Source organism: Solanum lycopersicum, chromosome 4 (assembly GCF_036512215.1).
Source record: "Solanum lycopersicum chromosome 4, SLM_r2.1".
Lineage (NCBI taxonomy): Eukaryota > Viridiplantae > Streptophyta > Magnoliopsida > Solanales > Solanaceae > Solanum > Solanum lycopersicum.
The window spans coordinates 57,185,697-57,212,610 of record NC_090803.1 but is presented as its reverse complement, the minus strand read 5'-3'; the positions used below and the strand labels follow the sequence as shown (position 1 = coordinate 57,212,610).

At 32.6% G+C, this 26,914-nt stretch overlaps 4 protein-coding genes across 9 annotated transcripts; 3 read left to right on the top strand and 1 right to left on the bottom strand.

The window, feature by feature from the left end:
- The first annotated feature begins 1,024 nt into the window (after positions 1-1,024).
- On the top strand, positions 1,025-3,606 carry LOC101243701 (transcription factor MYB119-like). The gene is made up of 2 exons (XM_004237707.5): positions 1,025-1,295; positions 2,478-3,606. Exons 1-2 carry the CDS (start codon positions 1,139-1,141, stop codon positions 3,248-3,250), a joined length of 930 nt encoding a protein of 309 aa, XP_004237755.1. The 5' UTR covers positions 1,025-1,138; the 3' UTR covers positions 3,251-3,606.
- A 7,130-nt stretch (positions 3,607-10,736) lies between these two features.
- LOC101258062 (uncharacterized) lies at positions 10,737-11,195 on the top strand. The gene has a single exon (XM_004237671.5). It carries the CDS (start codon positions 10,737-10,739, stop codon positions 11,193-11,195), a length of 459 nt encoding a protein of 152 aa, XP_004237719.2.
- A 504-nt stretch (positions 11,196-11,699) lies between these two features.
- Positions 11,700-18,278, bottom strand: LOC101257763 (uncharacterized). 3 transcript variants are annotated; one of them, XR_002027655.3, is made up of 3 exons: positions 18,139-18,278; positions 11,891-12,346; positions 11,700-11,780 (listed from the first exon to the last, which is right to left on the bottom strand). XR_002027655.3 is itself a non-coding variant. In XM_019213583.3 (2 exons), exon 2 carries the CDS (start codon positions 12,338-12,340, stop codon positions 12,134-12,136), a length of 207 nt encoding a protein of 68 aa, XP_019069128.1. In that variant the 5' UTR covers positions 12,341-12,346; positions 18,139-18,278; the 3' UTR covers positions 11,700-12,133. The 3 variants fall into 3 exon arrangements, 2 of the variants coding, with proteins under 2 accessions (XP_019069128.1, XP_010320021.1); XM_019213583.3 differs by having other exon boundaries at positions 11,700-12,346; XM_010321719.4 differs by having other exon boundaries at positions 11,700-12,350; positions 18,139-18,275.
- Positions 18,279-21,736: 3,458 nt separating this feature from the next.
- LOC101257258 (ras-related protein RABC1) lies at positions 21,737-26,704 on the top strand. 4 transcript variants are annotated; one of them, XM_004237668.5, is made up of 7 exons: positions 21,737-21,990; positions 22,114-22,318; positions 23,103-23,171; positions 24,337-24,402; positions 25,330-25,451; positions 25,633-25,761; positions 26,414-26,704. In XM_004237668.5, exons 2-7 carry the CDS (start codon positions 22,183-22,185, stop codon positions 26,519-26,521), a joined length of 630 nt encoding a protein of 209 aa, XP_004237716.1. In that variant the 5' UTR covers positions 21,737-21,990; positions 22,114-22,182; the 3' UTR covers positions 26,522-26,704. The 4 variants fall into 4 exon arrangements, with proteins under 4 accessions (XP_004237716.1, XP_010320019.1, XP_010320020.1 ...); XM_010321717.4 differs by having other exon boundaries at positions 21,742-21,920; XM_010321718.4 differs by having other exon boundaries at positions 21,750-21,990; positions 22,171-22,318.
- Positions 26,705-26,914: the final 210 nt, after the last annotated feature.

Genomic DNA, 26,914 nt, shown 5'->3' with positions numbered 1-26,914 from the left:
TATTATAAATTTTAATTTTTTGCATATTAATATGATGAAAGAAAACATCTTAAAATATTACTCAAAATTTTTATTATTTAATTGTGAAAATAGAAACTATGACAAATAATACTGAACGGAGAAAATATCTTTTACACCGTCAACATAAATTCTTTAACTAAATTGCTTCTTTTGTACTTGAAGAGAATTTAATATTCCACAACAAAAATAACTAATTAATTAATTACATTTCCAAAAGTTCTTATATCCAACATTTAGAAACTGTATATTGATATCTCACTCTTTACAATTATAATTTTAATTATTTCCTACATTTTCATGAGTATTTTTGAAATAATTATGAACATGTACTAAGAATGAGCCGATCATCAAAACTATAGTGCCAACAGTGGAGCCACCTTAGGCACGCATGCACTCGTTAACCTCGAAAAAAAATTAAAAAAAAAAAATATATATATATATAAAATTGAAGTGGTTCACTAATTGATTTGAAACGTACATATGGACATTTAGTGGAGACTCGTTTCACCCTAAACTTAACCCTAACTAATTATTATGTGATATAATTTATGTATTAAATAGTGGCACCTTCGATAATTTTAATTTTTGACTTCACCTCTATAGAGTATTTAGACAATATATTCAGAGTCACCTTGTAAAAGATAAAATGTAAAACAATCGATTTATAAAACGTTTAAAATTTTTGGATATAAGATAATGAAAGTCCAATAGAATTTTATTTTTATCTTTCTTCAAACAAGGCGAAACCATTTTGTAACTAGGGTTAATTTATCCGAACTCCTTTATTGAAAAATTACATTGTTTATATTCATTACTAATGTCTAAAATAAAATAGATATTAAACCGTGTACCTTTTTCATATTTTAAATTGTTAATGAAAATTTTGACTCCACGACTAAACGTTTGTTTTTCCTCCTCTCACTTCCCAATTTGTCGTGTAAAACCAACAAAAGTGACTGCCCATCAGTCATCTATATATCTCTAAACCAACCCACTTTCTTTTACTCTTCTTAATTTGATATAAAAACTATATATTATAAATATAACAACTTTATTCCATTATTTTTCTTTCATCTCATCAGGATTACTAATATTACAACTTTTTCCGGCGACATACATGGCGGAAGGTGGTGGTTCCGGTGACGATACGACTAGAAGTAGCTGTCCACGTGGCCACTGGCGACCGGCCGAAGACGAAAAACTCCGGCAGCTTGTAGAACAATATGGTCCTCAAAATTGGAACTCTATAGCTGAAAAACTTCAGGGAAGATCAGGTAATTAATTAATTAATTAATCATATACTTATTGAATTTTTGGATTATAATTAGCAAAAAAAAATAATGTGTTGACTTGATCATCTGAAATAAATAGGCTTACTTTTTCTTCGTTCGATTTAAATTTAATAAATCTAAATTTGAGTATCATGTCATAAGAAAAAAAATGAATCTAATGGATTGATATTTGATGCTATACTGTTTTAAAATTAGGGTTTATTAAATCTATATTGAAAATCATTTTGAGTATTTAAATTTATTGTCAAAAGTTGCTTAAGATCAAATTAAATACTTCTCAAGTCTTGTTCGAAGTTCAATTTGATCCGGGTAAGAAGACCTAAAGGCGGCCAAAAGGTTCTTGGGTTTCTTACGCTTTTATCTCTGTCTTAGCCAATTAAGAAGTCTCAGATGTACTAGCACCGCATCTTTGATGCAGTCATCGATTCTCCCGAGAGGTCACAATTGCCGCGAGCAAAGATATTAATGACGAAGCCCCGCTAGTATGCCTCGAGAGCCTGAGCTACTCTTTTTTTTCCAAGTAAGGGCGAGCTACAACAAACACAAAGGAAAGGTCCGGGACAACCGTTAGGTTACTACGGTTCATGGTCACTGTTCGGGCGAGATGTTAGTGGAAAAGAATAGGGTTCAGTGTGAATCAAATTCATTCCATTCAAGATGGGTTCTTTTCCCCTGGTATTCTTTGGTCTCAAAGGGTTTTATACCCGGGGCTCCCCATGGTTTAGTAAAAGGGAGGGGATATTTTTTCTTCATCCGGGGGTTCATTCATTATGAACTAAAAAGTGGAGGGATAATATCAACCACTTGACGTCCCTCCGACGCATCCGTTATGGTTATCTCATACCCCCCTTTTTCTTTTCGTATGATTTTGCGAAATTATTTTGCTCTTTTTTTTTCTTTTTTTTTAAATATAGATGGATAACATTTATTACTTACTTTTTCCTTATTATAAACTTGGCTAAAATGGAATTATTATTTTTTATCATCATAATTCATACATATATAAAGTCCAACAGTTTCCATTGATAGTATCTTCTCAACTGTTTTAAAAAAAAAGGAAATTAAATGCAAAGATCTTGCTCTAGAAGTTAAGTCACACACATTAATTGTTTTTTTTTTTCCTATTGAAAATAAATTACTAATTTTAATTATTATTTTTAATAGGGAAGAGTTGTAGATTAAGATGGTTTAACCAACTTGATCCAAGAATTAATAGAAGACCATTTAGTGAAGATGAAGAAGAGAAACTTATTGGTGCTCATAGAATACATGGAAATAAATGGGCATTAATTTCAAGATTATTTCCAGGTAGAACTGATAATGCTGTGAAAAATCATTGGCATGTTTTAATGGCAAGAAAACAAAGGGAACAATCAAAGATTTGTGGTAAAAGAAGTTTATATCAACAACAACAACATGATAGTTTTCTAAGTGATTCTAAATCATCATGTTATGGTTTTCGACGAAGGAACAACAACAACAACAATAATAATATGAGAATACAAGAAGGTAATTATGGCTCCAAAATTAACTTTTTTGAATTTCAAAACCCTAATAAAGATAGGGTTTTCTCAATGTCTACTACATATTCGTCTAGTTCACCTGAATTTTGTGGAAGAATTGGGAGTCATTTGTTTAGAGAAAGCTCAATAGATCAAAAATCTTTACGTCAAAATAATTTAAGCTTTTCAAGTCACGGAAGAGGAGGAGATAATAATAACTGCAAAAGGAGTACGACTTTTCAGAATCCTTTCAGTTATGTTGATAGAAACGAATATGACAGTATAACTGAAAGAGTTGTGAATGTTAGCAATAGTACATTTTCCTTTGGAAAAATTCTCAAGGAAAACATTGAACAACAAAAATATGGAGAAGAAGCAAGGGAAAAGAAAGATATTCCCTTTATAGATTTTCTTGGTGTGGGGATTTCTTCTTGATTGTTTTTTCTTCTTTGGCTAAATTTTTTGTTTAAAGATTTAACAATTTTTTTCAATGTCTAATTATAATATAAGTATTTGTTATGCTTCCTAAATCCTAGTTATAATTTCTTTATCATGCCAATTTCACCTATATATAGTTGTTGTTAACTCAAGTGATAGCTTAGCCTAAGCTATTTCTTTAACCTCTAAGGTTAAAAAAAAAGTACTCTTAGGTTTTACCTAATCATCCTAATTTCTTTTAGGGACATGGATTTTGAACACTTGTAGTATAATATATGTAATAAACTTTGATATTATTCAACTGTATATGGACTTTGGATTATGTATATTACATTTGTGTTGCTTTTCTTTTTCCCATGTGTTATATGACATGTAAATATGTCCTTTTTTGGTAGAAATTAAGTGTAAGTATCAATTTCGTGCAGGTAAGATTTAGTTGCTAATCTCTTAAGTAAAAAAGAGAGAAACTAAATTGATGTGATATATTATTATATATCAATGTCAAGAAGATGTAAAAATTGCAACATTTTAAGTTGAAGTTCTCTCTCTATATATATATATATAATGTTGTTGATGGCTATTTGAAACATGCACTGAGAGTTACTACATACTAGTTTGATAGAGGAATGTATATTACATGTATAATGTCCATCCATATATTACTTTTTTCCAGCTATTCATCGTTCGATATTCATTTTGGACCTTGATTTTAGATTAGCGATACTTGTGCACTTGTATCATTTTTAAAAAAAATCACATTTGAAACTTCGGATTAAATGTAGAAGAGATTTTTATCTATTTCATACCATAACCTACGATAATCATAGTAATTCTTATATATTTTGTATATTTCATTTTTTAGTGCAATGAATCAAACGTTTATCAATAAAGTACATATTACCAAATAATTTCATCATTATTTGATTTTTATACATTATTCTCACTATAATTTATTTACAAACCAAACAATTCCACACGGTATTTTACGTATATATAACATGGAATGTATCTTAGTCGAGTTATAGTTAAAGACAGTAAATCTTTCTTTTTATTTACTAATATATGGTGTAATGTTGGATATATTTCTCAAAAATTTGAAGTTATTACTATTAGATTGACAAGCTATTATGTTATATCGAGTTCTTTTATTTATTTTTGTAACCATATACTTTCTCCATCTCAATTATATGGTATTTTTTGGATTTTAAGATTTATAAAAGTCTATCTTTTATCATATCTTTAATAATAGATTATTTAAATAATTTGAATATGTAGTTATTGTGACTTATAATACTTTTTATGTAATTTTCAAATATATATACTTTATTTAAAAAAACTAGAAGATTTCATGCATGTCCAAATTCATTTCAAAATTAAATTATTTAGGCTTAAGTCATCTATAGCTTGTCCGCATAATTCATTTAGATATCTCAATTAAGACTTGTACCAATTGAACACCTTTACCCTCCCAAATTTGAACCATTTATATATTTTTTATTGACAATAAGCTAAAATTATAATTTGTAACAATTTGACGAATTAAATACTAACATTTGATATTTTGGAGTCCAAAAAATATATTATAAAGTAAAAGAAAAAAGAAATTATTTTTATGTTAAATTATTTAAAAAAATCATATAAATTCTGTAAATTACCTACCCTTCTATTCCATGGAGTCCAAAAACCCCAATAGCAACCATCCTCTATAAATATTCTATTATTTTCGAATCTTCTTCGTTCATCTTAAGATTTATTGCTATTTTTGATGAGTTGGCCATAGGTTAAAAAAATTTAAATAAAATTTAACTGTCTTACTCGTTTCATTTTTTACGAAAAAGATGAACTTCGTCGGAAAATTAATCAGTTTCGATGAATATTGTCGAAAAAAATAAAGTTATGTCGGATTTCTTCCAAGAGGTGATTATATTTTCGATTGAAAAACGCCCTTACAAAAATGTGAGCAAAATAAAAAATAAATAGGAAAGTCCTTTAACAAAATTCACACAAATCTCCATCAATTTAACACCAAAACACTATATTAACAACAAAAGAAAAAAAAATTTAAATTTCAAGCTCTCAATAAATTCAATGCCAATAATGATGGTGGCTGCCATGGCGGCAATGAAGGTACCACCAATCCTCTTAGTATGATGGTAATAGAAAAACAAAAAAAAGTTTTGATGGAGGTAGAAGGCAATGGAGAAACAAAAAACAATAATGATGGAGGTAGAAGTGAAGTATCCGAAGAAAAAATGAAGAAGAAGACGGATGTATAATGGCGGCAATGACTGGTGTGGTGGAGGAAGTGATCGGTAAAGAGGGAGGAAGAAAAAGAACATTTTTTTCCTAAAAAAAGCCTACCTAAAGACCTCTCACGCGTCTCTTTGGGGTGAATCACAAACAATGTGCTATGTAAGCAAAAAAATGTTCAGATGGTTCAAATTTGGGAGCGTAGAGATGTTCAATAAATAAAAATCTTAATTAAAATGTTTAAGTGAATTATGTAACAACTTTAAAGGGCTATAAATGATTTAGGCCAATCATTTAATATATGACTGAGTCGTATATTGGAAGGAGTAATGCATGATGCATACTTTGTTGAAAAGAAAATAGTATTTACGCTATAAATAGGTGTTGTAATATGATTTGTTTGGGATTTGAGGGGAAAGAAAATAGTATTTTAAGTGAATTTATCTTTGGACATGAAAAAAAAATAGTTAAATTTTTGCTGATGAAAACTTAGAAAAATTTTCTAACGTGTTTTTTCCAAATTTTCATTTGATATGATGAGTCAATTCAATAAACAAGCAATTGTTTAAAATAAGTGTAAATTATGTATATAACATTTTATGTAGTCATATTCTCATGTTATGGCATAAGAATTTGATTTGCATTGTATAACATTTAATATATCAAGTTATAACATTTTTTAAAAAGAAAATAATGTTAATTTTAAATTATTAAAAAGAGATAATTAAATTATAAAAAAAAACGGAAAAATTTCCAAAAATTATTTTGAATTTTAGGACCAAAATGTATGGACAAACGGAATTTGAAAGCATTTTTATACATGTGTCAAGTCATGGCAAGATTTATTGTAGACTTGTGTTATATAGTCATGAGTTAAGCCGTGAAATCAGTCATTGATGATATTTGCATTAAAATAGATTACCTACGTTCATCATATCTAGATGATCTAGCCATAATACTAGTTGTATCATTGTAGTTCTTGTCCTATGTTATCTATTGTGTTCGGATTACTATACTATTCTGTTGTAGTTATTGGTTTTTGGGAAACTTTCACATATAGCCACTTAAAAATAATTAATTACTCTCCATAGTTATAGTTTGATAATTACAATTTGTAGCTACATGTTACATGGAGAAGAGAGACGAGTGAGACTGGTAGAGAGAGGAGAGAGAGAGGGGGGAAAAGAGTGGGAGAAAAGTGAATTGTATATGTATATTGGTTAAATAATGGTATATTATACATATATATTTGTATATATGACAAGAGAGATTGAGAAAAAGACGAGCGAGACTGGGAAAGGAAGGAGAGAGGTGACCGATATCAAAAGAGGACGGAGAGAGGTGAGCGAGATCGAGAGAGGTGAGAGAGAGAGGACAGAGAGTGAGAGAGAGGTGAATTGTATATTATACACATACATTTGTATATAGGGCAAGCGAGATTGAGAGAGGGAAAAAAGAGGCGAGCGAGATTGGGAGAGAGGTGAATGTATATGTATACAGGTTATATAATTATATATTATACATATGTATTTGTATATTCTGGCGAATTATACATATACTAACATAACTAACTATACAAATTCGAAATCAGTCCATGTAATTAATGTATAATGTTAGTCGCGAGTGATAATTATAACAAACTATAGCTATGATGAGTAATTAAATAATATAAGTTTGCTTTATTGCATAATTTTTCCTTTTTTTTTCTTATAGAAGACTTTACATTAATTTTCTTATTAGTCGTTATACTTTCTTCATAATTTATCTTTTTTCTAATTTGAATTTGATGCACTTAAGTGAAGAGTCTTTCGAAAATAGGCTCTCTATCTCTTCAGACCCCACCTAATAAAATTTCACAGGTACTTTGTTGTTGTTTGTCTATACGGAACACGCACTACGTACTTATATTCATGAGTTTAAGCATCAATGTATATATATATACATTTAGATATCAAAGTATATATATATATATATATATATATATCAACAATCAACAATGATACATTCAATGAAATACAATCACAACAAATCACCAATATAAGTACGTGTATATATATATACACAAAATATTATCATAGATGAGTGTGGTTGCCGATGGGGTAGGAATGTGGTCTGAGATAGATCTAGGGGAGCGGGAGAGTGTTTGCCCAGACCTCCTCGTAACAAAAATTACACTATATATATACATATAGGATAAATTTTTAATTTTTAATGTACATATATATTGAATTACCTAAACACAAAATTCGAGGCACTACATTTTGATTTCGAATTTTCTTAATGAAAATATTGAATGTGACACTGAATATGAGGCGGAAACTACGAGATGGGGTGAAGATGAAGTATTAGAGGATGGAAAAGACACAAATCGCACAATTAATATGGAATATCGTCACTTATTTTTCAAATTATTTCCCTAACTCTTTTTTTTAAAAAAATAATCAAGACAAACCTAATCAACTAATTAATTATAGGCCTCTTGATTCTCTTTATTGTTACGTAGAACTCTGCATATTACATGGACAAATAGACACTTTTCTCTTCATTAGTGGGTGTCAAGATATAAAAATTATGAAATTTAACATAAAATAACATTTATTATCTAATTGAAAATGATGTTTGAAAATTAGTTTAGATATGAATAAAAAATTGATTTTTTTTTGAATTTTTGTGAGTGAATTCAGAGCGAACATTATGAAAATAGTGTCCTAGAGTTTTTCAAATTCTGAAAATTCAACTTCGTAACATTTCAATAATTATATGTTAACAAAAAAAAAATCATAATCAAACAAGCACTTAATATATGTTTTGCTAAAGAATTGTGTCGAGCATTAAGCATTTCAATTTCAGTTTCTTAATTAAAGGTTTCAAATTTAAATTTTCATGTATACAAAATATGTTTGTTTCGAAATGTTTTACCCATCACGTAGAATTTCGACATAAATTCTAATTTAATATATTTAAAATAAATATCGAATATCGAATAAAAAATCGAGAAAACCGAAAACGAAGGCGTAAGAAAATTCGCCGATGCGCGTAAAGACCCGTTGAATTAGTCTTGGTCTTTGCCGCCCAACAAATTTCTCATCATTTAAGGAATTGTTTGGTTTCATGAATAAAATATGATAATTTACCATCTCTTTATTACTTACTTTCGATTCACTTTTACCTATTTAGATTTTACACGATTCTTAAGAAATAATAAATGAGTATATATCACGATATTCAAATACTAATGAACTTGAAAAATAATTTGAAATGAGTAACCAATGCTAAAAATAAAATATTTTCTCTTAATATGTAAATTGGACGAATAAAAATAAAAATTTATTCAACAAAGGATCATTTTCAATTTTCATAATTAATTGTTGCATAATTATTCCCGATATAACTAATTCGTACATTATTATAGAGGGAAGGATGCTTAAGAAAATAAAATATTCATGCCAATGTATTTTAATATTCCACGACTTCACATAATTTTTACATAACTTGTATCTAATCCAAACAACCCATTAGTTTTTTCAAAGTCTATCTATTTCTCATCATTCATCCAATCACGTCTTCCAATTAATTCTTGTCTGTTATATTTTCGTCCCATTATACCTAGCTCTATTTGTTGAATTAAATGATGTGATGGTATTTTATTTGACCATTTTATCTTTTGTGAAACTTAGTTGTAACTTGCATCAGATTAGTTATCATATATTTTCATTTTATTCCAAATATATATAAGAATAATGTGTTTTGTTTTATTACAAATTTTAGTTTTTATCACTTTTTTTGTTATAATAAAATTAGTGATAAGCAATAATCATGATCATCCATGAAGTTGGATCATCCATGAAGTTGAAAAAACCCATGATGTGTTCGATACGATGAAAAATATTTATATATAATATAGATAAATGTTATGGTAGGTAAGGTAGGGGTAGTGACGGGGATGGAGGCGCGAGTGTTTTGGGTTATTCCCTACTTTCATCATTTTAAAGAAACTTATTTTCCAAAACTTTTTGACCAACTAAACATGAGAAAATCAGAAAAATATTTTTGTCTGTACAACCCCCCCCCCCACCTCTCACCCACCCCACACATTTTAAATCAATAATCAAATCCTATAATGCACCACAAATAGCTCCCTTTCAAGATAGCAAAATTGATAGAGGCTCTTTAATTATTTGTGGAAGGGTCTCTGCAAAATGAGTTGACTAGTTGACTTGGACTTCAAATAAATACAATTTATTTTTGTATTTGTTTCATTTCTATAAAGTATTTACTAAGTTATAAAATTAGTTTTGAATTACTTAAACACAAATACCTGTTCCAAATAAATAAAAAGAAAAGAACTTCCACAAATTCTTTTTATGTATAATATGACTTCCTTGAGAAATGCCTATTAAATTTTTGCCACATCTATTGACTTTAAGGAATCTAGAAAAAACTTGTCGATATTTTACTAAACATACGAGCAGTATTTTCTCTAAGGATATTGTACTTATTCAAGCTTCAAATCCTTATTTTTAAATTCTCTTTTTATATTTTTCCAACCAATTGACCTGAGAGAGAGAGAGAGAGAGAGAAACACTAATATAAATATATCCAATTTCCTATCACATATTAAATCTCCTATTCAACTCCATTTTCATATCCTCTTTCTATGCAACTAACCATGGATAGAGAACAAGAAGAGATGCAATTCCTAGGCCTCTTTGATATCTACATAGAAGCCTACAAAGTCATCTACCAATGGAAGAAAATTTTCAGCCAAATCACCCTATCTTTGATCCTTCCTATGTCCTTCATCTTCTTAGCTCACATGGAAGTTTACCATCTTTTCTTTTCTGACCTTAAACACTCTGAATCTCAGCTCAGACATACTCACACGGGCACGGCAAAATACAACAGGATCTCTGATCACATAGATTCAGAGATAACCTCTCTATGGCTTTTCATAATTGTCTACTTCACTATCCTCATCATCTTCTCCCTTCTATCTACCTCTGCAGTGGTTTACACAATTGCTTCTATATACACGTCACGTGAAGTCGGTTACAAGAAAGTTATGAATGTTGTTCCTAAAGTTTGGAAGAGAGTTATGGTGACTTTCTTGTGTGCTTTCCTTTGTTTCTTCATCTACAACCTTGTCTCCTTCTTTCTCTTAGCTTTATGGTTTGTATGGGCTTTCAGCATGCGGGGTGAAAATCATGGTCTTGCTAACTTTATTTTTGTAATCATGGCGATTGTTTATGTTGTTGGATCTGTGTACCTTTCGGTTATATGGCACTTAGCTACTGTGGTAACTGTGTTAGAGGATTCATATGGAGTGAAAGCCATGATCAAAAGCAAGGATTTGTTAAAGGGGAAGATGAGAATAGCCTTGGTTTTCTTTTTCAAGTTCAATCTCTCACTTGGTATCTTGAACTTTGTTTTCAAGAAGTTTGTGGTGCATGGAAGCCATCATATGCATCTAGGGATGTTGTATAGAGTAGGGGTTGGGTTGTTTTGTCTTCTGTTATTGTTTGCTTTGATACTCTTTGGTTTGGTGATTCAAACAATTATTTACTTTGTTTGTAAGTCCTATCACCATGAGAACATTGACAAGTCTGCACTTTCTGATCATCTTGAAGTTTATTTGGGAGAGTATGAGCCTTTGAAGTCTCAAGATGTGCAAATGGAGAGTTATCAAGTTTAAAAAATTTTACTTGTATCTTCTGTGGGTGAAACATTTCTCTATGTATTTGACTTTTTCAATGGATGATATTTATGAGAATTATTATGATAGAAAAGATTTAATATCTTTATCAGCTCTGGTCATTCTGTATGTCATCATGGTTGTGTTAGATATTATTTTATGTCATGATTGATTATGGTTGACTAACAGTTTAGGAAAACTAATAAGTATGTTGGAATCTGATTAAATAAGAATTTCATACTTCTGGCTGTCTGCAAACATTTAAGGTATAAGACCTTCACATATCTTACCGCTAGAGAGAAGTAATGAAAACACCCCTAAACTCGGCCCGAATTATTAGTTTCATCCTCGAACCATTGAAAGGCTTAAAAAACACCCCTAATATTAACAATTTGTGACAAGTTCAGGGGTGTTTTCAATATTTCTCTCGTTAATTTATCATCAAATGGGCAAAGGGACAATGATATTACAAAACAAAGAGATGAAGGGTAACATGAAGAGAGATTTAAAGAAGTAAATATATCCAATAGTTAGTTATTGTAAAAGGAGTTACTCCATTCCCGCGCCCAGAACCAGAAGTTCCATCTGGGTTTATTGACAGATCTCATGTTATAAAACCTTATAAAAACATATATTTTGCTTTTGAAAGTATCACGGAAGCAGTAATATATCCTTTACTGGTAACAGTTACATACCTCAGGTACTGGAGGGAAAACAAATTGCATCTAGCACAGGCACTGAGTGATCACTTCAACAAACTCCAACTTCCACTAGTACAGAACTAACGAGTCCCGCAGTTGTAAGAACCCATATATCTTAGCTATTAAAGATCATCCTGGGAAACCATTTGACTGGCATATTCCACCACCCTACAACTTTTATTTTGACAGTTCAGACGTTACATTGAAGAAAAAAAAATAACACATGAGTTGTGTGCATCACTTGGACGACAACTGCTGAGAACCATCCTTCTTTTCTTCCTGTTTGGATCCTGATACAGCTGCTGTTGCTGCAGCAGTCATGGCAGCAGCAGCTGCACCTAATTTTACTCCTCCTGCAGCTTTAACGGCACCACCAATTTTTGCAAAGGCAGCTATTCCTCCAACGAGAATGGCTCTCAATGCAACAGTTGGTTTTATACTCATATTTTTCTACCTTAGAGAAAAAATATCAGAGTTGCAAAGCCCCAGATCACTTAAACACAAATATCAGATTGGCATATAAAAGGAAAGATATTAACACAATTTTCTTTGAAATGCAGAAGCTTCCGTGAGATGATAAAGAGCCTAAGTTACAATTCCTAAAGTAAAAATAGAATATAACAGATAAGGAACTAGAAAAATTCTCTTTAATGCTATTTTCAGAAACTACACACCACAAAGATCAGTTAATTCATTTCCTGATTCCTATAACAGACAAAAAAATGCATTAACTGCTGCAACGACCTCCTAAACGGCTACGTTGCAACACGAAGGCTGGAATAGAGTGTAGCAGTTTCAAATAAGTCCTACAAATGGCTTCCAAATTACAGGAGTTTCGGAAATAATTCCCAATAACCCAGCACTAGAAAGAACCAAAGGCAAAAAGTACTCATCTATAGATGGTAAAGTTATTCATGGCAATCCCTACAGATTCTTCTTCTGCAAACTGAAAGCAGCACATTCTTATGTAAAAGAAAACCAAGATATTAAGCATTAAGCGTCCAATATAAAATTCAGACCAGCTCTATAGCAATAACATGTGAACCGTTTCTCCACCTAACTCAAACTATGGGATGGAATTTTTCTTCCAAATATGTTGTGTCAGTGCTTGAAGCAATCACATTTGCAGGATCCTCACATCCATAAAAACGAAAAAGCAGCATAAAGATTCGCCGCAATCTTAGAGTCAACCATGAGATATTGAGCAGCGCCTCTACAGCAACTTCTCTATTCTTGTGATTCCAATTGTTCGGTACTACCCAAAATAAATAGGTTCTGGTTCTTGTTGACACATGTCTTGCACCATGTCACTAGCATGCTGCAAGAACATGGCACAGACATGAAGATATACCAGAAGAATGCTCTATCAACAACCCTGCACTGACTACAGGCTAAAAGGCCCAAGTACCTCTGATCTTCCACCAAATCCATGCATTCCATGGCCAGAAATTATACTGTTACACATTGTTCATTCATTAGAACCCTCCTTACAGAACCACCAGCTTCCATATCAAGACAAAAGGAAGAAAACTTGGCACACTTGAAATATAATTAACCTTCATTCCAGCAACTGTCATGTACTTCAAAGAAATCCTAATTGTCCTTCTCGCATTCTTGTGATAACATATGAACCTATAGTACCACTTATTCATCATACAGTAGGTCTCACGGATCATTAGACTTCTAAAACTACCAATATACTGAAAAAGCCTCGTTAAATAAACTAGATTTCTTTCATTACCCAGATATTAAGGAATCCGCACCCGTATCCTTAGACTGCAATACAGGAAAAGGCACTTTACCTTTTTAAAAAACTATTATAACCATATCTAAATATTAGTAAAGTTATCAGACACAAATAGGTTTCAGAACCTCCTCCTGTAACAAATTCATATACAATTTCATGTTTAACAATTCACATTGTCTACAGCACAAGCTGATATCACAAGCAAGTACCTAAACTTTGGCTTCAACTTGTATTTTTCTCATCAGAACACACAGTTTTCAATTACCTATCTAATCATTTAAACCTAATAAAACATGAAAACAAGAACATCACATGATGCTATTTGATCATTGTATCTCACATGTCATCTGCTAAAACATATTGTAAGCAGAATTGCAGTCAAAATTCTGCACAATACATGAAATAATAGCTCTCCAAGCTACATGAATTTTACGGTTTGTAAGCAGAATTGCAGTCAAAATTCTGCACAATACATGAAACAATAGCCCTCCAAGCTACATGAATTTTACGGTCTTTCACTGTATCCACACCATTAATCCATTAAGACTTCTCATTCATATTCATCAATTCAAATTTTGATGATGATTTTCTATAACCATTTGTATGGCATGACCATGACTGTTGTGCTCGGCTTGGACTTGGCCGTGCCTCTTCGGTAAATCAGCCTCATGTGCCCTTGACTTCATTAAAATGCCCTTAATTTTTCCGAAAAATCAATTATAGAGTATTGGAATTAAAAGGCCCAAATGGGGCAGAACTGTTGCAGCCTCAATTATGTGTTTCATCCTTCAAGCAAAACAAGTTCTACAAAATAGTCGTAAGACTAGCAATGTTACATGAGCGAGTGTTGTGCTTCCGGCACCCCAGCAATTTCCATAAAATACGAATGATCAGATGGATGTATGGTGATATGAGTTTAGCCAAGCCCAGAAATGCTCAGCAGCACATGGAAGAAAAAGCTACAACACGCAGATGGTGGTAGAGGCAGATCTTTCAACTGTTGAAGCTACAACCATGCAAATAGATGCAATAAATCATGAAGAAGTGGAACCTGCTTCATCGTTAGATGGTTCACAGGGTACCCTTGTAGATGAGGAAGACGAAGCAACAGATGTTGAGGAAGAGACTGTTAATGTAGAACTAGCAGTTCTGGTATTCAATGATCTCTGGTGATGCACAACAAGGAACTAACAAGGAAGATGTACATTGTTTTGAGATAATGCAAGATTCCTGTGGGTTCGTCCAGATAAGGCAATCTCCGGTGTAGCTTTGTTAGTTGGCATAATTCTGGTGTAAAATGGATCAAGATGGCTATCTTGAAGTCGAAGAAGAACTGGTAAAGTATAAGCATGTTCACATCGACTCCTCTGTTTAGTGGATATTATTTAGCTCTCGTGTTGCTTATGGCAATGTGAGTTAGAAAGAATGTTTTACGGACAAATTTGCTTCCTCGGTACAGCTACAACATTTGCAGTGTGCACCAGTAAAGGGAATTTGAGGGACAAACTTCTGCAGTGGTCATATGTTGCAACAGGAATTGCTATCACTTGGTGCATACCATCTGAGGTACTGTCAACTGATAGAGAGTTTCGCTATGACTCCAAGGTGGACACTGAGACAACAACAAAAGAAGGGGCATAACAGTTCTAACACTGAGATTGCAATGGATCATACTCTTGTTGGTGTGAAGACTGTTCCCTGAATGATGGAATTGTATGACCTATCTAGCAATTTTATTTCTTTAGAAGAGTACTGGAATGAGGCCCAAACTGTCAAACGTGCGCTTCATGTTGGATAGAGATTGAGTACTAAGTTTGCACAGGACCAAATGGAACATGACAACCCAAATGCTTGGGTTCAATAATTTGAACAACAGTGTGGGGTTAACTGCTGGTCACATGAATTTGAGCATGAACAGTTCCAACTTGTACTGATTGATCCAATGATATTGGTGTCTACAATATTACCTTTCCAAGGGCTCTCCATGTGTACGGTGTACCTAATGGTTCTGGGGCAGCACCAAGAACAAATTTGAATTCATGCCACGGCGTTCAACTATAGAAGTCAATCATCTCGTGAGTAGATTGGAGGAGCAGTATCTTGAGAAAAAGAGGGACTTACATACGGTGTTCGAAAAACATACGACAAAGTCATTAGAAGAGTTTTATGGAGATGTTTGGAGGCTAAAGGAGTACATGAAGCCTACATTAGGGAGATTAAGGACATCAGGACATGTATGATCGATCCATGACACGGGTGAGGATAATGGGACTTGGGAGAAGATCCGGAGCATTTTTTAGACATGATAGGGTTACACCAGGGATCATGCTTAGTCCATTTTTATTTGCCTTGATGATGAATGCACTGCGACATATCCAAGGGTGAATGTTTTGCAAATGGCATTGTATCGATTGACAATAAGCTAGAGGTTGGACACAGACCTGAGACTTTAAAGGGTTTAAGTTGGGCAGGACTAAGATTGAGTACTTAGATTGCAAGTGCAGTGACATTACCCATGAGGAGGATGTGGAAGTGAGGATTGATACTAAGGTCATCGCTAGGAGAGAAAAGTTCAAATATCTTGGATCTTTAAGCCAAGGATATAGTGAGGTCGACAAGGATGTAATACATCGTATTGAAGTGAGGTGGAGGAAATAGAGGCTCACATACAGTGTCTTATGTGATTAGAATGTGCCACCCAAGTCTTAAAGATAAGTTTCATAAAGTGGTTATTCGACCAGCTACTTTGTAAGGGACCACGTGTTGGTCGTTCAAGAACTCGCACGTCAAGATGAAATTAGCATAAATAAGGATGTTGAGAGTGTGGGCATACTAGACGAGATATGATTAGGAACGAAGATATTTGGGAAAAGTAGGAGGCAAGTGAAACATTGATGGTTCGGACATGTGAAGACGAGATGTCCATATGCCCAGTGAGGAGATATAAGAGGTTGGCTATAGTGGGTCCAAGAAAGGGTAAAGGTAGGCCAAAGAAGTACTGGGGAGAGGGGAGGTGATTGGACAGGATTTGAAACACTTGCAGTTTATCGAGGACATGACCCTAGATAAGAGGATATGGATGTCAAAGGATAAGGATAGAAAGATTAGTAGGTAGTCAATCTAGTTTCCCTCATCAGTGGTAATAGTATTTCCGCTTCTCCTACTTTCTTATACTTTTCGATTTTATTATTACATGTTTTCTATGCTTCAATTATCGTGTCATTTGCTAATAGTATTATATTTTCTTCTTGTTTTGTTATGCTTTACTTAAGCCGAGAGTCTATCGGAATCAACCTATATACCTTCATGAGGTAAGAGTAAGGTTCCGTTACACACCACCCTTCTCAGACCCCATTTGTGGAATTTCATTGGGTATGTTGTTGTTTGTATCTTATAAGCCTACTAGTGCAGAAGTCACAAAGAAGTTGTTACCCTTGGTTGGAACGAAATTGACTTTTGACTGTGGTGGTACAACATCAACACTGAACCTGGTGCTTGATAAAGCTAATTAAGTTTGACATGGGAGGAGTTGCAGTTGTTTCAGGTGCTGCAAAAGCTCTTGAAAAATAAAGCCAGCAGAACTAGAGTAGCATTTTAATGCTTTTTGGAGCTTTATTCTTTTGATAACACTCAAAAATGTTTACAAACGGTGAATCTACACATGAGTTCTTTGCTTATTACAATGCACACTTTTGAGGACAAGGGTGAGTTGAAGGAGGGAGATTTGATACGATATGAATTTCTTAAGCCTCTTAAAGCAACTGGCAAGGAATTAAGGAGGCTCAAGTTAGCATTGGGCACTTATGGCTTGTTTTAGAGAAGCATGTTTGCTCATTCCCATCCTACTTCCCTTTGTATTAAGCCTATAAATAACTTCCCCCTGAAAGGACTTGCTTATATTTTGAGAATGAATTAGCCCTAGTTTTTAGGGTAGTTCTTAGACCCTCTTATTTCTTCTTTCGTGTTTTGCTGTAATTTCTCAAGCTTAGTTAGCTTCCAATTCCAGATTGTATAGTAAACCAACCCAAATTTGCAACTTAACAAACTTCTTGAGTTATGTTGCTGACACATTATGAGCAGTGAGTACTACATCAAAGTCCTTCGATTGCCCACACATAAAACTATTCTAAAGAAAACTTGTCTTGCCCCATGAGGCCATGATATTGGAATCAACATCTAGTAATCCCCCCCACCCCCAAAACAAAAAACCAGACATTGCCTCCACAGCTTGAATCTCCTAACTTTCATATACATGGACCTGCTGAGGATATTTGTCAAAACTATCATGGGTTGCAAGACAAATACGACCAAAAACTGAACAATTTCGTGTAAGCAAAAGACTGCAAATTATCTTACAAAAGATTTGAGGCTTCATTTTGGCAGTGGGAGACCAGAAAATATCAATGCTACCAAACCCATATTGGGGATTCTCATATTACAGATAAAATTATAGTTATGAAAATCAAAAGGCAGAAACCGCGAGAGTATTACTTACCGCTAGATTTCAGCCGGAGGAACTGATTGCTCGGAGACTCACCGGAGAAAGATACGGGAAGAATGGGCTGAAGCACCGGAGACGGCTTAATTTGAAAATGCGGAGTTTCTGTTTGTTAAATGTTTGAAGGAACAAAATTTGGGCAAATAAGGTTAGAAGGGTGTTACACAATCTAAAAAACAAAGTATTTTTTGACTTTTTTGATAGTGTGTATAAGAATAATTGTATATTTAAATTTTATTTTTTGTGTATTTTATTTTAATTTCTCGTGAGATTTATATTATTCTTACTTACTTTTAATATGATACGAATTTTCAATCTATCAATTGATGGTGGAGGTACTAACACTTAAAGCAGGTCTGACTTTCTATTTCACTTTATTTTATTTATCTAGGATATCACTATTTTATTTTTATAACGACGCTTAAGGTCGTGATTTGCTTCTTTTCTCCTATTTGATTCTCCTCATAGCTTAGGGATAGTATTTATGACTTGTAAGGATGTCTGGTACAATACTACAATTCTTTAATTAATGAGATGTGTTTTAGAAAAGTTTTTCAGTTTTTTAATCTTGGAGTTTTGATCAAAGTCAATATGTTAAAATTGACGGAGTCAAATTTGAGTTTAATAATTCCACTAGGTCCAAAGAATGACTTGTTACCTAGTTGAAATTTCGTCACAATTTTCAAGACTTTTAAGGGGCTTTGGCCGTTTAGTAGGGTTTTAAATTTTTCTTAAGTTTGAAATTGATCATGATCAACATTTTGTGAAGATAACCTTAAAATGATAATTTAACAATTGTCAATTTGCATTATAAATTTATCTTCGAAAGGTCCCAAGCGAGTTCATTTTGAACGATAGGTAACTTTGAGGTTGTTCATGTTGGTGTATCGAGTGTCGTTGCTCCTGCAGTTCAAGAGATGCACCGACGAAGCCGTAAAAGCAAAGAGGTTTCTACACCTATTAGGAAGACTGGGGTCGTGTTCTTATGAAGTCCTTCAACATAATCAAAAGGTACAAGTAATAGGCATATTCATTATCCAACCTTGAATTGTGGTATCATCAATATATAAAAAACGACATGACAACCACTATTAGAGGTTTTATCACCTCTACAAAAAAAAAATATAACATGAATATCATGAATCGAGTACGAATTTCAATCATAATTGTATATTGATTGCTCTATGATATTGTAATTTTAATTTTACACTTTTAAAAAAAAATTCTCATCCTCGTATATTATGTACGAATATTGTTAGCTACTCTCTTCGTTTCAAAAAGAATGTCCCCTTTTTCCTTTTTAGTTTGTTTCAAAAAAAATAATCCCTTTCTTTTTCGGAATCACTTTAACTTTAATTTTTCACATGACATGTGACATTTTGATATATTTGATATTACTTTAATTTAGAACCACATGATTAAATAATCTTCTTTCTTTTCTTAAACTGCGTTTCAAATCAAAGTAGATCATTCTTTTTTGAACGGAGGAAGTAATATTTATAGGGACATTATTATTGGTAGAAATATTGTTGTAAAATTTGCTCCTCCGTTTTTGTCAAGAAAGTGTTTTGGCAAAACTACGTCTAGTGTGGGAGAATTAGAGAGAGAGTTATCCCTATTAAAATTTTAGAGAAGCTTACAGACACAATCATCTTATTATATACATAAATTCTTAATTTGTGACCTCAAATAATATCTTCGTAGGCAACTTCATCATGAACAGATTTGGTACTTGTAGTGACAATGACGGAGTCAGAATTTTAATTAAAGATTATCATAATATAAAGAAGTATTTAAATGTCTATAAGTTGAGAAATGTCAATATATAATTAATATATAAAAAAATATATTTTTATCTAGTTATATAGTATAATTTTCTAACGAAGGAGTGTCAATCGATTTATTATAGTAAAAAATCATATAATTCCTTTCTTTCGATCATGTTGGAAGTAAATCTTTTCACTCCAGCCATAACAATCAACTTTATCAATTTCACAACTATCACTATCTAGTGACGGAGCCACGTACAATTGAAAAGTGTTGATGATCAAAAGTAAAAAGAAGTTATACAATTTTTGACTTCAATAGATTGAATTCTTTTTAATGTCTTCTTTGTAGAGCTAAGAATGAACAATTAAAACAGAACATAAGTTAGCTCAACAAAATACGCTCAAACATTCTTGTCGAAATATATTTAAAGTGTTTTTTCACAATACTTTTAAAAGAAATGAAAAAGTGAAGATGAAAAGAGGACTTGAAATGCACGTACAATGCATAGAATGCATATGTGGTCCACGAGATACACATATGACACATGCAAAAATTAATTTTATCGAATATTCTTAAGACCTCTTATTAAAATTTTACACCGATTTCACAATAATCATAAATTACTTAAAATATTTTTCTAAAAAAAACATAAAAAAGTTATGATTAAAGAAAATTTTGATTGACTTTTCAAATTTCATTTTTGCTACATAAATTATGACCGAGGAAAAAAAATGCATTTTCAATAACTTATATATTTACGAGCTAAACTAAAAGTACTTAAATCATAATAATTAACAATTTAAAATATTTAAATAAAATTTAAAATTGTGATTGGCTTTTTTAATGACTCTCAAATTATATATATATATATATATATATATATATATATATATATATATATAAAATTCAAAACTTGAGAAGTAAGGGAATATTAATAATCATTGTTGAACAGAAAGCGAACGAACGACAAGTGACTTTGATCTCATGCTGGCCTTTACTTCGACTACTAATAAGAGAGGATATATATATATATATATGTGTGTGTCACATAAATTAGAATAATTTTTTCAAAAACCTATGTATCAAGACTCAAATATAGTGAACATTAGTGATCGATTTCTGGTGAGCATAAAAAAGAAGACATAATACAGTAGAATAGAAGTTAGTTGATGAATTTCATTTTCCAGTATTATTAAAATATTTAGTTGATGAATTTCATTTTCCAGTATTATTAAAATATGAATTATTTGGGTCAACATAGATGATGCTAGAGAGTACGATTATTTGCTACCAAATCATTATTTTTTAGTAACGGTAATGATATTTAAATTTTGACATTAAAAAGGTTTATAGTCAAAATTCATAAAACTTAGATTAGGATTCTGCATGAAAATTATCTAATTATACTTCTCATTTTTTTTCCTTCTTAATTTTTTTAATTGTCTTTTTTTACTTTGATTGTATAAAGTCATTTTGAATTGAAATTATAAATTAAATTTGAATCAATAACTCGTTTAAGTAACTGAACTCGAGAATCACTTCTAAAAGTGAGACATTATATTGAATATTATAACAATTGAATAGACAGACTCAACAATTCAGATTATTTTCAAATGCAGATGCTTTAAAATGTTCTATTCTTAAAACAATTGCCGCGATATAAAATTCACACACCTGAAAGGAGAATTTGATTTTAAAAAAAAATCTGTATTACCAATTTACAATATATAAAATAATTTTCTTAATCATAGTATTTATAATAAACAAATTTGTTTACAAGATTTACTTATTTTCTATTTATTAAAATTTGGTTTTATAAAAAATTAATTTGTATTATTTGGCATGATGAAAAGAGACCAAACAAATATTATGAATAATCTCAAATGAAACAATCGGTGTCCGATCCGAGTCGGTAAACTCTCTAAGCGTACAACTTGTTAAAGCATAGTGTACAACCAAACGCTTCACTATAAAAGTTTGCCTTCAAAAGAGAGCAAAAGCTTCGCGAGGTTTCTTCTCCATTCGTCAACTTTTTCTCTGTATTGATCATTATATAATACAAACTTTACCAATTACAAGGTTTTCTCTTCTTTTTTTTCTTCTTCGATTTCGTTTTTTAATTTTGTTGATTTGATATATAGTTTTTTTTTGAATCTGTGTTTATTGATTGTTGTTCTGAATTTTATTTTTTTTGGATCTTAGGGTTTTTTAGGTAGATTGAGTATCTGGGTATAACTGGAAATTTGAAATTGTTGGAAGGTTTTTGAGAAAATGGAACCGTCTTCGTCTTCGCCGGAGTTTGATTACTTGTTTAAGCTGTTGTTGATTGGAGATTCAGGAGTAGGGAAGAGTAGTTTGTTGCTCAGTTTCACTTCTGATGCCTTTGAGGATCTTTCTCCAACTATTGGTAAGTTGTGTTAATATGTCCTTTTTGAAAATTGTTAATTTATAGGCTTGTCTGTTTTTAAGTATATTGTGCAAATATTATTGCTTAAAAATTGTTTTTTTGTTGTTGTGTACATTTGTAAATAAAGAGGAGGTGTGTGTGGAAGTGGGAATGTTAGATTAATCAAATATGAAATATTGGGTGATAATTAATTTGTGGATATGATGGTATTGATGGAAAGATTGAAAATAATAGTTGTGTTTTGTGGGTGTGGTAATTAGTTAAGTGAGGGTTCTTTCAGCTGTTTATGCGCGGAACTTGTGTTGGTCAATGGTTCTATTGCATATTGAAGGTTAATTAACAGTTTGGCTGCAGCGATTCGATAAGTTGAAGCCGCATAAATTGTGAAAGAGTTAATAAGACACTATTTGGAATTGTTATGTGCCTATATCAGAAGTGAAACTAACAGTTCGAGATAATTCAATATGAGTGGACGAGGTGGTGTTGCATAACTAAATTTAGGGGAGTATTTACTGCATTGTGGTATTCATGTCGTGCCGCATGACCAGCAGCAACAAAAAGAAAATAGATACTTTAGGATTAAAATGGTGGTATAAACAGTTAATTGATCTGACCAATTTCATGATGGTCTTTTCCGTTACACAGTGTCTGTACTGACAAATATATTAAGAGATAGTGCACTTGAACTGAACTTAGCAGGTTTTCACCGTGCACTTAATATGCCATAAATGCATTAGATAAATCCTATTTCTTTTATGCATTAAGTCATTTCTCATATTCTCAGGTGTGGACTTCAAGGTAAAACATGTCACCCTCGGGGGGAAGAAGTTGAAGCTTGCTATATGGGATACAGGTAATTCTGTTATTTTATGCCCGATCCTCAATAAAGTCATGCTTTATTTTAAATGTTTTAGTTGCAAACCCTTTTCACCAAGTAGCATTCTTTTAAACCCGGATTCTTATCCAATTATATCCTATGCAAACCAATGAAAGCTCATTATTGATTACCCCTTAAGTTAAATTATATGACATGGTATCCCGGGTTTTATCTTGTGGTTTTCCATCTAAAAGCTAAAATTTCTTCAACCTAAGAAACCTTATTTTGCATCTGTCAAGTAAGAGTGAAGAATTGAAAATTATGTCCCCCTTGAGTCATTTGATATTACAATTTACTTGACAGAAACTAGTACTGTCAACTGTTGGTCGCAACACACACAAGTAAATGCAATTGCACGCATACACCAAAAACTCACCATACCAAGAATAGGACAACGTTGGTTTGTTTAGACAACTAAACTTGCTTCATACACCAAAAACTCACCAATTACCAAGAATAGGACAACGTTGGTTTGTTTAGACAACTAAACTTGCTTAAAGAACCAAACTAAACATGAATCAAATTTTTGATAAATTTAGAGCAAGTAGAATCTTGTCAAATTCTGAATGCTAAAATCTTTGTGATTTCTCTTGGTACTTCATTGAGCTTCTCGTATTCTCCTTACTGTACCTTGATGAATTAATCTACAATCAATTAGATGAACCAGGCGCAATGTTGTAATACACATCTTTTTGATGCCATTAATGAAGCCAATTACTTCTTCATAACCAAGCACAATGCAGCACTTAGGCTCTAAGATTAGAGGACCTAGGCGGGTTGTCCACAAGTTCAAATAGTGATGCCTGTTATTCAGTTAGGTGTGGGGGTGCCAATGGTAAGTTGAATATTGTATATTAAAATGAGGAAGACCTATGAAGTGCCTTGAAACTTAGGAAATCTTAACTAACGAATTCTTGATATTTGTTCATTTATTTAAAATCAATTCATCACCAACTGACCCATCTAACGCCTTTGGAAATAAGGTGGTGGCAGAGTGCGCTGCTGATTGGTATTGCTTCTTTGAATATTGTTGTCAATTTAATTCAGTGATTGAACTCAGCATGTTTTGCTCAATGTGCTAATAAGAGGTCTCCTCCAGCACAATTCTTAGTTATAACATTATGACTTTCTTGTTTTGCAGCTGGACAGGAAAGATTTAGGACTTTAACGAGTTCATACTACCGAGGAGCTCAAGGAATAATCATGGGTAATCTGACATCTCTTCTTTCTGCTTTGTTATTTGGTTTGAGTATTTGACGAATATCCAATATTATGTAATCATCATGCTACACTCACTTCATTTGCTTTATAAGAGATAAGCAATGTTCACTGCTGTCAGGACAAACACTAAGCACAGGACAAGAAGTTGGCACAGCTTGCAGCCTGCGTATATATGACATTATGCTTCCTTTTGTGTTGGTTCATATGGTTGTCGTAGTTTTCGAGTTTCTATAAATAGTAGTCCATAACATTGAAAGAGTGTTCTAGTACCACGGAGAATGGATTGTAGAGTGTCTTGACTTCTTAGAGTATTTCTTAGGAGAAGTATACGTCCTTTCTTGCATTGTTAAAAGAATAGAAACTGGAAAGAGAAAACTAGAGCTGGTGCATATGAAAGTATACATCCTTTCTTGCACTGTTAGAAGAATAGAAATGTTAGTGGAAAGAGAACTAGTGCTGGTGCACAAGAAACCTCTTTAACGAATTGAAACGTTAGTGGAAAGAGAACTAGTGCTGGTGCATAGGTAACCTCTTTAACGATCTGATTGTGAGTTCCATTTAGAAATATGATTCTTCTTGCTTGTTAAAAGAATAGAAACATTAGTGGAAAGACAAAACTAGTGCTGGTTCATATGAAAGTATACGACCTTTCTTGCAGTTTTAATAGAATAGAAACGTTAGTGGAAAGAGCACTAGTGCTGGTGCATAGGAAAGCTCTTTAACAATCTGATTGTGAGTACCATTTAGAAATATGATTCTTCTTGCTTGTTTATTTTTAGAAGCAAATTCAGTTTCTTCTTAATGAATTTCTTGTTGTTCGAACAAATTCTTTCACCTTACTCCCTTGCCACCCCCAAGAATTTTTTTAGAATGTTGTCTTTTTTTAGACTTATCTATCTTTGATTTTCAACAGTTTATGATGTAACAAGGCGAGACACATTTACTAATCTCTCTGATATATGGGCCAAAGAAATCGACCTGTACTCAACAAATCAGGAGTGCATCAAGATGCTTGTAGGCAACAAAGTTGATAAGGTACCTCTCCTCGTTTGCAGAAGAGAATTTCTTCCATCTCAAGCTTCTTCTATTTCCCAAACACAATCGTATACGCTATATTGACCAGGTGCATTTGTTTCTTTTGAGTCAAATTGGCGGTACGTGATGATGCTCGTGAATTTTCAAGGGATGATTCACATACATATGAATTTTTTTGCAGGAGAGTGAAAGGGTTGTCAGCAAAAAAGAGGGAATTGATTTTGCCAGGGAATATGGATGTCTTTTCATCGAATGCAGTGCAAAGACGAGGGTTAATGTGGAACAGTGCTTTGAGGAGCTTGTGCTGAAGGTATGAATCAGCCAAGGGTCTTTCTTGTATATTGTTCATGTTATAGTTTGAATGGACTAGTAAAAATTAAAAAAAGAAAAATAGTTTTGAGTGGACTTGCCAGTGGTCATGAGTTGTTAAAAATAAATGGAGTTACAATGCAACTGAACATTAACAGGGATGTAAGATCTCTACCTTCATTTTAGATGTTTAACTGTCTTCATCGGTGATAACATATCTCGAGTGTACCTAGAGCAGGCCATATCTTAATCATGTCCCATGCATTTCTGGGAGATCTCCTTGTTGAACAGCTGGGCTTTTGCATTCTAGGCAAACATTAAACTGAACCACAGAGACTTTTAACACTAGTGCCATGCTAGAAGAAAGTTCTTTCTTTGTTGGGGAGATGATTGAACTTTGTCAGTCATCTGGCGGTAGTCACTGCAACTTGCCCTGGTTGTTTCCCTGTCCAACATCCTTGCTAGCAAATATTATCTCAATAAATGGTTCAAATATTGCTTCGCGGAACAGAATGCATGCTCTATGAAGTTCAGTTTACATTTTGTCTTCATCTGTAATGTGTTATTGCAATAGTCCCTTTTACTTCCCCTCTCTCTACCGAAGGAGAACATTGCTTAGTCGTGAACTTGTGATGATGAATTTTGGTTTGCAGATTTTGGACACTCCAAGTCTCTTGGCTGAAGGTTCAGCTGGCGTCAGGAAAAATATATTTAGACAGAAACCTCCGGAATCTGATGCATCAACAAGTGGCTGTTGTTGAGATGGACGTTTCTTTGTTTTCTTCACGCTTTCCCTTTCTTTTGTAAAACAAAATGATGTAATTACTTGGAGATGACGAACTCTGTTTCTATCCTTCACGTTTGTAGTTTGTTTGACTGAATGTTCTTCTGTTGTCCTCTTGCTCTTAATTTGATATTTGAAGAAGATGAGGAGTTCTTTTCTATTTGTGATTGATTAAGAAAGATTTTATTTACCACAGCAGTGTATGCACAGGTTCAGATATAAACAAGTCTCTTGGTGCAGAATGGAGAATTTTATCCATAATTATTACAAGTTCTTAGTTTGATTTCAATGAATGGAGAATTTCTTGTTGGGTTGTTCCTTTAATCGACTTGATTTTGAATTAGTCAAGTCCATGTCTATATGACGTGAA

Bases quoted from the DNA above. Each gene is read 5' to 3' on its own strand.
- LOC101257258 (XM_004237668.5), top strand. From the start codon at position 22,183: ATGGAACCGTCTTCGTCTTCGCCGGAGTTTGATTACTTGTTTAAGCTG. The intron at 22,319-23,102 runs GTAAGTTGTGTT...TCATATTCTCAG, and splicing joins GGATCTTTCTCCAACTATTG to GTGTGGACTTCAAGGTAAAA. The intron at 23,172-24,336 runs GTAATTCTGTTA...CTTGTTTTGCAG, and splicing joins GCTTGCTATATGGGATACAG to CTGGACAGGAAAGATTTAGG.
- LOC101258062 (XM_004237671.5), top strand. From the start codon at position 10,737: ATGGCGATTGTTTATGTTGTTGGATCTGTGTACCTTTCGGTTATATGG.
- LOC101243701 (XM_004237707.5), top strand. From the start codon at position 1,139: ATGGCGGAAGGTGGTGGTTCCGGTGACGATACGACTAGAAGTAGCTGT. The intron at 1,296-2,477 runs GTAATTAATTAA...TATTTTTAATAG, and splicing joins AAAACTTCAGGGAAGATCAG to GGAAGAGTTGTAGATTAAGA.
- LOC101257763 (XM_019213583.3), bottom strand. From the start codon at position 12,340: ATGAGTATAAAACCAACTGTTGCATTGAGAGCCATTCTCGTTGGAGGA.